The sequence below is a fragment of the Herpailurus yagouaroundi genome, unplaced genomic scaffold (genome assembly GCF_014898765.1).
Source record: "Herpailurus yagouaroundi ecotype Mexico unplaced genomic scaffold, PumYag 140, whole genome shotgun sequence".
Lineage (NCBI taxonomy): Eukaryota > Metazoa > Chordata > Mammalia > Carnivora > Felidae > Herpailurus > Herpailurus yagouaroundi.
This window is the reverse complement of record NW_024412395.1, coordinates 62,083,197-62,093,713: the sequence shown is the minus strand read 5'-3', so window position 1 is coordinate 62,093,713 and position 10,517 is coordinate 62,083,197. Positions and strand designations below refer to the sequence as shown.

The following is a 10,517-nucleotide window of genomic DNA, read 5'->3' as shown; positions in this document are numbered from 1 at the left end:
TTTGGGTATGTATATATGTGTTTAACTATTTATCTGTTTATTTATTATTAGAGCCTAACTTCATAATCAGATCCTCCTGGTTGGGCCCCAAAAGTGGCTTGTCACTGAATGAAAGTAATTTCCCATGGCAGGTGCTCCCAGCAGGTGGCTGCTCACAGTACCTGCATCAAAAAGGTAGATTTAGTCAGAGATTTTATTTTAATATGAAATCTGTATTGCAGCCTGAGCCACTACTGGGTGATGTGCCAAAATTCATGTCTGCAGCATGATTTATTATGTGAAAATACCACAGAACTAATCAGTGGAGTTACTAATTAATACAAATCTGCATTTTTTGCATAAGCAATTAGTGCAAGGAGAGAGCAGTGAAAGAGGAAGTTTGACTCCTTTAATCTCAGTGCCTACTCAAGCAGAAAGACCCACCAGGGCCAAACTCCAAGATCTACATTTGGAATTTCCCCCTTTTGATTAGTTAGAGACATAAAAGGTCAAATTATCAATATTTAATTCATATGAAAACGTATTTGTTAAAGAAAAAAGGAAACATTTCATTTAAAGAAAGTGAGACTCTAGGTGTAAATTCTTGGATCAAAAATAATGTATTTTCCATTTCAATAAAGTCTGAATATTTTATAAGGATTTTGATTGCTAATAATAATGACATTTTAAAATTACATCAATAATGGGGGAGGGGTTTGTGGCATATGTTTCTAAGATGTTTAAACCACCAAGGTGCTTGTTCTTCTGAGTTGTATCTCTACTAGACTTTTCCCAGTATATTTTGGATATCATGTGTATTAAGACACAATATTCTAAATCCAGCATTTAGATAACGTGGCTCACCAAATCTGAGTAAATAATGCCATTTAACTTCAGTTGGTTTATTCCTCCATTAATTTAATAGAAATTGTTTATAATATGAAATAAGTTGAGAGTTGAAAGGGTGATGGTGATGGAAAAAGATTTATATCATCAATAAAATGTACACTCCATACAATAAAAGCAAAATTAAAAAACTAATTTTAGATACTCTATTATTTCTGTGCACAGCAAATTTAAGAGTTCACTTTGATTTTCATGCTGTGTGGCAAATAAGCACAACTATCTTTCTCAAAGTTACTCAGTCTATCATTTCTTTGTTTCAGACTCCCTAGCTCAAATGATAATTTAAGTCCTTCCCTCGCCTCCCTGGATTTCTAGTTTTCCAGGAAACTTATTCTGAAAAGAAGGTGGCTAATTAAACGCAGATTTACAGGGCTCTCTCATTAAAAGTTCAGATGTGGTGGTCAATGTTTTTGCGAAAGAAGGCAAATAGGAAAAAGCAAAAGCTGCTGAAAGGGTTTTTTGTTTTTTTGTTTTTTTGTTTTTTGTTTTTGTTTTTGTTTTTGTTTTTTGAATCTTAGTACCCCGAATTTCAAGGCCAACGAAGTGGGAATTGTCCACGGTGCTGATACCTTGAGGAAACTATTTTTCCTACAAGCTGCCTGGGGCTCTAAACCTGGCTTGCCTGGCTTCTGTGCAATCCAGGAACTTGCCCGGTCTCCTCCCCCAACCCCGAAGCAGCCATTGTTCAGGGCGTCGTCGGTGTTTCTCTGCTCTCCGTACCCGCAGCAACACCCACTTACCCGGGATTGTTTGCTTGTTGCTTTCTTTTAAGGCAAAAATAGGCGCTTGTCAGCTACCCAGCCCTGTGGTCCCCTTTAGACCTCAAGCTGTTCCTCAAGTCTCACAAAACAGACACGCACCCTCCTTTTACCCTCCCCACCTGAGAACAGAAGCTCCCACAAACACACACTCATGCACACACTCACCCACATTTACGCTCACATAACTCAGACACACTCCCTGACACATCACATATACATTCACACACTCATTCACATACATACAATCGCACACGCTCATTCACACAATCTCATACACTCATACTCAGATCCACACACACTTGTACGCTTAAGCACACTCACACGCATAGCTTATCTAACGCACCAGGCCTTGAGCATTCGTGTGGGTGACCTACGCTTGCCACAATGCTCAGAGTTGCTTTGATTTCGCATTGCGGATGTGGGTGTTGGATGGTTTAAGGAAAGCCCCTCACTTCTGACGGAAAATCAGAGATGAAGTCCCTTGGAGCCCTACAGGCGCCAGGAGGGGAGCTACCCAGGCCCCGGCGGGACAAGGAGAACGTAAATAATAAATAAAAGAGCCCAGGCAGGCCGAGCTGGGGAAGCCCGGTACTAAATCACTTCCCAAATCACAGCCGCGTTGTGCTCCATCCAATAGCTCTAAGCGATTTGAGGGGTTGGGGGTTGGAATCAATTTTTTTTTTCCGTTCTCGCAGGTGCAATATGAATCAATTATCTTAATTAAGATTATGCCGCAAGCCCAGGAGATTTGGGGAGGACGGGTTTTGCGCTCGGGGCGACGGCGAGGCATTTTAATAGCTTCTCTCTTGCTCCCGGCTTTCCCCCGCCGCCTGCCTGTCGAGTCCGGGCAGCTCCAGCCTCTGGCCAGGACCTAGGCGCCCAGTGGCCTCCCTGGAGGCATAGGCGCAAACCTGGCGCCGCGCCGGCGATCTGAAAGGAGCCCGTAACATTGTCCTCTGGCCTCCCAAGGGCCTCTGAGCTGCCGGGCCTTTGAAAGACCTACGTACAGCTCTCTGCCCTAGGGCTTCTTTGGCCCCAGCGCCCTATGGTCTCGCCCGCCTCTCAGTCTCCCACCACCTCCCACCTCTGGAACAGGCTCAGGCCAGAACACCCCTTTCCTGGGAGGGGAAGGGAGAGGACGCGAGGGCCACTCGAGGTCGGTGGGGCCACCCGAGCCACACTTGAGTCTTTCATGGAACGCAAGCCTCCCTTTGCAAGCAGCAAGCATCTGTTTCCGCGAGAAACAGGTCACCGCCGGGATCGGCGGTCCTGCCCCTGCTCTTTATCTAGGCCCCGCGAAAGCGTTGAACACCCCACCCCCACCCCCCCGCCGCCCGCTACACGCTTCTCACTCCCCTCATCCCGACCACAGGCCTCCTTCTATCCCCCTCCCGTACACGGTGGCACACGCCTCCCTCCCCCCATTGTCCCCGCCCAGGCCACAGCCCCCTCTCCCCGACCCCAGCCACAAGCATCCTCCCGCCCTCCTTCCCGCCGGCGCTCCTGCTGCCGCTTTAACGGCCGGGACCGCCCGGCCCGCGCCGCGCGCTCCAAGCGGGGACCCGGGGGGCGACAGATTTGGGGCATTGCTCGAGGGCAGTGAGTCATGAAAGCGGCTTTTGTTACCCGCGCGTGCGGTTCGCGTGCCGCTCAGCAGCCTGCAGCGCCCAGTGGGGACCGGAGCTGGAGGAGTACCGCTAACGGCAGCGCGGGCAGAGAAGAGAGACGGGGCGAGAATTTAGGGAATCGGGAGGGGAAAAGTGTGCAACTGTCGAAACAAAGTCCAAAGAGGGAGAGGAAAATAAGGAGGCGGGGTCGGCGACTGTGCCTCAGTCCGTCCTTTTCCAACGTTACCGCCACCACCCTTCTTCTCTGCCCCCACTCTCTCGCGCTGTCCCCTCTCAACAAAAAGCACCTTAATCTAGGTCTAATCTGCACTACTCCCTTCCCCGCCTGACTACTCGGCTGCCGCCTGGGGGAGGTCCAGCCACGCTCTCTGGGCGCCAAAATTCCCTCGCTGGGGGATCGACGTTCCCCGCGCAGAGGAGGGTTTGCACCCAAGCTCTGTGGGCAGGGAAGCTCAATGAGAGCCACCGTGAGACCGAACCTCGCCAGGATTCTGGAACATCCCGGAGTAGCCTTTTCTTTGTACACATTCCCAGGCCTGGGGAGACGACGGGCAGTGGGATTAGGGGTGAATTTATTAGAAGGAGAGGGAAGGAACGCGTCTAATAATTCCTGCACTTTGCGAATTTGAGTCCAGGCTGGAGAAACACCCGGGTTCTTTCCCTCCTGGAACATCTGGTTCCACCAAGAATCTCCTGCATTCCACAGGAAGTCGCAAAGTGAGGAAGTTTCTGCTACCCAGGGGGAAGAGGGATCCCCTAGGTCATCCCCAAGTCTTCGGGCAGCTGGAGCCATCTCTTGCATCCTCCCCCAACATTTCCCCTGAAGCTCCTCTAAGACAGAGGAGTAAGAGCTAGGGCTCGAGTTCCACATCCCAGCAGCACGGTGGGCTAGCCCGTGGGGCGGCTGCCAGGATTGCAGGGAGCACTTGGTCCAGCCTGGCCGCCAGTGTCGGGGACCCGCCTCTTCAGGCGGGTAACTTCGATGCCCCTTGAGTTTTAGCCCATCACTGATGATACAGACGGCGCAGGGGTAAATAATGAGACTAGGCTCTTAGGTGCATTCTTTTATCTTCCTCTGTGCTCTTCGTACACTGACGAGTGAATGCAGAAAAGCAAGACTCTCTACAGCTCTTCTCTTGGAAACTCAGTACAATTCACGTCACGCTTTCCGCAGCGGGTCAGGGCGCACCCCCCCCCCCTTTTTCCCCCTTTCAGATTTGTGCTGGATGGGGAAGGGTGCATACACCGCCTTCCAGACACCGGTGATTTCGAAAGAACCCTTTTCCCCTCTCCACAGCATCCCCCCCTCTGGTTCCCAGAGGCACCTAGCTTCAGCCTCTCAACCCTGACACTGTTTGCAAACTCAAGGGGCTTTTAAAGCAACTGCCTTTAAATAAGCAATCCAAGTTCGACAAATTCATTTCAGGGGGCTACAGGTCTGGGAGGGATAGGGGTTTAGTTAAGGGAGGATTAGAGATGAAGCTGGTGGCGAAGGAATGGAAAAGATGTAATATATAATGTATGATTCTAAAACATGCCTTGGTGGGAACGAGTAAATAAAGAATCGCCATTTAAACACAAATATGGCTCCTTCAGAATTAGTCTGGAATCTCTGGTCTTTGCCTGACATGCAAGGTGGAGGTGAAGACTCATCAAGTCAGAGTCTTTGAGGTCTGGAGGAGTCATGGCCATTAACCCTTTCCAAAAAGAAGAGAGAGAAGAAATATTTAACATAGGCCCATTGCATCCTCCCATTGAAAAGGCTTGTCTGAACCAAGTACCTATTTACAGGCCTAAGAGTGGGGAGTGCCAGCCTGTGGCACGGAACAAGAGGCATCGGATGAGGGCATCCTTTGCAACAATCCAATGGCCTTGGTTAAAAGGCAGAATCCAAGCATCAGAGGAATACCCCAGCTTTCACATCGAGAGCTCTAAGGCCAAAGGAGCCAAGGCCTGAGAGGGTGGACTAGTTTGCGCCGAGGACAAGGACCTCTGTAGGGAGGGAGGTTGATGTGTTGAGGGGTCTCCAGGGACAGAGGCAGCTGAAGGTGAGGGCACGCCAGGTTGCATGTATGGTGAGGTAGAGTGACAGGTACTGTAGAGGCTGGGAGTGAGCGATCCAGGTAAAGAGGCTAGAGGACTAGCATCAAAGCCGAGTGCACAGATTAGGCCGTTTTTATATGGCGTACGTTTTCTTAAGGGTTTGATGGAGAAGAGGAGAAGCCACCCTTTGGCGCCAATAAGCAAAGCGTCTGCCAAGCGGGGGAAACCAAGAGATGGACAACTCAGAGAGGGCAGAAAGTCTTGGTGCTCAGAAAGCCAAGATCTGGGCGCGGCATCCTACGGAGTCAGGACGCTTCACTGAGCGTCTCAGTCTCCAGGCTTCGGCCTCTTTCACCTCCGCCCTACTTTCCGCCCCTACGCAGGCCACTCACTCCGATCTAAACCCAGTCTACGTTAGCTTTCCCGCTCCCTTCCCTCAATTCCCCTCCCCCCCCCCCCTTGCCCCCTCTCCCTTCTGCCGCCTGAAAGGGTTAATCTCTCCTGCGGGTAAAAACAGGTCCGCGGAGTCTCTAACTGGCGACAGATGGGCCACTTTCTTCTGGCCACAAAGGGGCCGGAATGGAGCGCTCCGCGGCATACAAATGGGCAGGTCACGTGGTTCCCGGCTCCTGGCTGGACCGGGAAGACCATATGGCGCATGCCGGGGAGGAAGGAGATGGGGCGGGGGTAGGGGTGGGGGAGAGGGGAGCTGGAGTTGGAGGAGGGTGGGAGAGGAGGGAGGCTGAAGGGGCGGGCGGAAGAGAGCGCTCAGCCTGGACGCGTGCGCAGACGCGGGACGCAGGGACCTGGTAGCCGCTCGGCTCCCGGGCCCCGCCTGCGCTCAGCATCACCAACCCGGCTATATAACCTGAGCGCCCGCGCGTCGGGGACACGAGGAATTCGCCCCACGCAGAAGGCACGGCATCCGGAGGCCCCAGGGTTATGAGACCATCACTCAGGACCTACTAACAACTGCAGGTAATTACAACCCTTTCGTTTTTGTTTGGGAATAAAAGCAGTAATTGAAGACCGGATGTACCTACACATATTCTGAATGTGTGCGTTTGCGAGCGCGTGTATGTGTATTGAAGCGGGCATTCCTTCCCTTGATTGCCCGCAAGTACTAACACATTTCGACTTGCCTTACTCAAATACCCACCGCAGGCTTTCTAAAAAAAAAAAAGAAAGAAAAAAAAAAAGAAAGAAAGAAAGAAAAGAAAAGAAAAAGAAAAAAAATGTGTTAGTGTTTTGGTTTTGAAGGGAAATTATAGGAGCTATTTTGAATTAAAAAAAAAATAACGCACAGTAACTCTGATTATTTGCTAGTAGTGATTTCAAAGTCCTGAAAGCAAATAACTACTTCACTTTCTCACTTCTTCCAATAAGTAAAAAGAAAAAAAGAAAAGCCCTTGTTACCAGATGTGTTTTGTGTGCATGTATTTTGTGCGCATTGGAAGTGCCAAGTTATTTTTTCAGTGCATAAAAGGGACACGGATACCTTGGTACACACATCCTGAGAAATAATTGTGTTGAGAGATAGTTTAGTTAAGAAAGTGAAAAAAGGTGGAGAAAGGGAGAGGAACCAACTCCTGCTACCTGTTACTGCTCCAGAGGCAGCCAAGTCCCTAGCAGCCACTGCAGAAGCCAGAAATTCAGTTGTCTCACTAAAGGCTTTTTATTTTCTTTATCAGAAGCGGCAACTTCACTATTGCCAATCGCTGACCATTATAATTACCCAATCTTTTAAAAAGAGGTTTGAGGCGAACTTTGAAAAGCCCCAATAAAGAGCGGGCGGCTATTTCAATGGGCTGTTTATTAGAGAAGAGCCTTCCGCACCTGATCCCAAGCGCATGGAAGGGTGCTCTGTGCAGTGCCCCCAGCCCTGGCCATATAGCTAGTGCTTTTGTACAAGGTGGAAATTCAGCAGAGGGGTAGTGTTGGGAGGCGAGAAAAGAAAGGCGAGGGTGGCATGCAAGACCCCTGCCCACTTTTGTTGCCAAATGTTTCGTTGATGGTGAAATAATTTGATGGAAACTACTTTTTCTCCCCCATGAATTTGCTCTTCAATCTCCGGTTAGTATAATCGTCTTAAAAATCACTGCCACCGTGAGTAAATTACATAATGTCTCTTAACTGTAATCGCTAAGTGCCAAGAAGCCAGGGAAGAGAAGGGAACAAATAGAATTGCAATTTTCAAAGTCATCATTTTTGTGTGTGTGGATTGTGACTTTGAACTCATGCAGATAACCATGAAGTAGTGAAATGTTTGCTCCTTTTCGTGCATATCATCCTGCTACATAATCACCATAAACACACTTTTGCCAATCATTAGAAAACATACACACAGGAGTGCACATACACATATATTTACTCTCTCCCCCACCTCCAGCCCTGCCCTGTCTCCTGTATGCCAGTGGGGCACACACACGCCATTATAAAACAAGCCATTTAACTTTTCCTTAGGGGCATCCATTTTGTAATGAGCTGGTACTTCTCTTCACATGGATTTCTATAAAGTTAGGTAGTGAGTGGTAGCTAAAGGCACAGGTAGTTCGTAAATGTAGCATTTTTCTCCTTTTCTTTCTGTTCCTCTCTCCCCCCCTGTTGAATGTAGAAAATTGAAACATGACCAAATCTTACAGCGAGAGCGGGCTGATGGGGGAGCCTCAGCCCCAGGGTCCTCCCAGCTGGACAGACGAATGTCTCAGTTCTCAGGACGAGGAGCACGAGGCAGACAAGAAGGAGGACGACCTCGAAGCCATGAACGCGGAAGAGGACTCACTTAGGAACGGGGGAGAGGAGGAGGACGAAGACGAAGATCTGGAAGAGGAGGAAGAAGAGGAAGAGGAGGACGACGATCAAAAGCCCAAGAGACGGGGCCCCAAAAAGAAGAAGATGACCAAGGCACGCCTGGAGCGTTTTAAGCTAAGGCGCATGAAGGCCAACGCCCGGGAGCGGAACCGCATGCACGGGCTAAACGCGGCTCTGGACAACCTGCGCAAGGTGGTGCCCTGCTATTCCAAGACGCAGAAGCTGTCCAAAATCGAGACGCTGCGCCTGGCCAAGAACTACATCTGGGCTCTGTCGGAGATCCTGCGTTCGGGCAAAAGCCCTGATCTGGTCTCCTTCGTACAGACTCTCTGCAAGGGCTTATCTCAGCCCACCACCAACCTGGTTGCCGGCTGCCTGCAGCTTAATCCTCGGACTTTTCTGCCTGAGCAGAACCAGGACATGCCTCCGCACCTGCCTACCGCCAGCGCTTCCTTCCCTGTGCACCCCTACTCTTACCAGTCGCCGGGGCTGCCCAGCCCGCCCTATGGTACCATGGACAGCTCCCATGTCTTCCACGTTAAGCCACCGCCGCACGCCTACAGCGCTGCTCTGGAGCCCTTCTTTGAAAGCCCCCTGACTGATTGCACCAGCCCTTCCTTTGACGGACCCCTCAGCCCGCCGCTCAGTATCAATGGCAACTTCTCTTTCAAACACGAACCGTCCGCCGAGTTTGAGAAAAATTATGCCTTTACCATGCACTATCCTGCAGCGACCTTGGCAGGGGCCCAAAGCCACGGATCAATCTTCTCGGGCGCCGCTGCCCCTCGCTGCGAGATCCCTATAGACAATATCATGTCTTTTGATAGCCATTCACATCATGAGCGAGTCATGAGTGCCCAGCTCAATGCCATCTTTCACGATTAGAGGCACGTCAGTTTCACCATCCCCGGGAAACGTACCCACTGTGCTTACAGTGACTGTGGTGTTTACAAAAGGCAGCCCTTTGGGTACTATTGCTGCAAAGTGCAAATACTCCAAGCTTCAAGTGATATATGTATTTATTGTCGTTACTGCCTTTGGAAGAAACAGGGGATCAAAGTTCCTGTTCACCTTATGTATTATTTTCTATAGCTCTTCTATTTTAAAAAAGTAATATGGTTAAAAAAAAAACACCACAAATTTGGTGTAGCTGTTTTCAGATCATATTAATTATCTGATCGGGATAACAAAATCACAAGCAATAATTAGGATCTATGCAATTTTTAAACTAGTAACGGGCCAATTAAAATATATATAAATATATATTTTTCAACCAGCATTTTACTACTTGTTACCTTTCCCATGCTGAATTATTTTGTTGTGATTTTGTACAGAATTTTTAATGACTTTTTATAATGTGGATTTCCTATTTTAAAACCATGCAGCTTCATCAATTTTTATACATATCAGAAAGGTAGAATTATATCTAATTTATACAAAATAATTTAACTAATTTAAACCAGCAGAAAAGTGCTTAGAAAGTTATTGTGTTGCCTTAGCACTTCTTTCCTCTCTAATTGTAAAAAAAAAAAAAAAAATTGCACAATTTGAGCAATTCATTTCACTTTAAAGTCTTTCCCTCTCCTTAAAACAAAAACCAGATCCACAACTCTTAAGAGGATTAAAAAAAAAGAGATTTAGTCCCTATCAAAACATATCAATTCAATACATTACTTGCACAAGCTTGTATATACATATTATAAACAAATGCCAACATACCCTTCTTTAAATCAAAAGCTGCTTGACTATCACATACAATTTGCACTGTTTATTTTTAGTCTTTTACTCCTTTGCATTCCATGATTTTACAAAGAATCTGAAGCTATTGATGTTTCCAGAAAATATAAATGCATGATTTTATACATAGTCACACAAATGGTGGTTTGTCATATATTCATGTAATAAATCTGAGCCTAAATCTAATCAGGTTGTTAATGTTGGGATTTATACCTATTGTAGTCAATTAGTACAGTAGCTTAAATAAATTCAAACCATTTAATTCATAATTAGAACAATAGCTATTGCATGTAAAATGCAGTCCAGAATAAGTGCTGTTTGAGATGTGATACTGGTACCACTGGAATCGATCTGTACTGTAATCTTGTTTGTAATCCTGTATATTATGGTGTAATGCACAATTTAGAAAACACTCATCCAGTTGCAATAAACTAGTATTGAAAATCTGACCAATTGTTGCATTCCTTCTTAAAGTGATTTTTTAAAGTATAAATAATTCCTAAGCATAATAGATGCTTTATTCACTGAATTAAAACTAAATGCTATTTGTAGAATAAAATAAAAGTTTACTTTAGCAGAGTCTCCAGTCTGTTGATCTTGTTTAGGGAGTCACCAGCTTTTGTAGATAATGAAAGAACCAACTCATATTTCA

General features: G+C 47.4%; 1 protein-coding gene across 1 annotated transcript; it reads left to right on the top strand.

Moving 5' to 3' along the window:
• The first annotated feature begins 6,108 nt into the window (after positions 1-6,108).
• On the top strand, positions 6,109-10,314 carry NEUROD1 (neuronal differentiation 1). Its single transcript, XM_040475556.1, has 2 exons — positions 6,109-6,295; positions 7,932-10,314. The coding sequence occupies exon 2, from the start codon at positions 7,943-7,945 to the stop codon at positions 9,011-9,013; it is 1,071 nt and encodes a 356-aa protein (XP_040331490.1). The 5' UTR covers positions 6,109-6,295; positions 7,932-7,942; the 3' UTR covers positions 9,014-10,314.
• Positions 10,315-10,517: the final 203 nt, after the last annotated feature.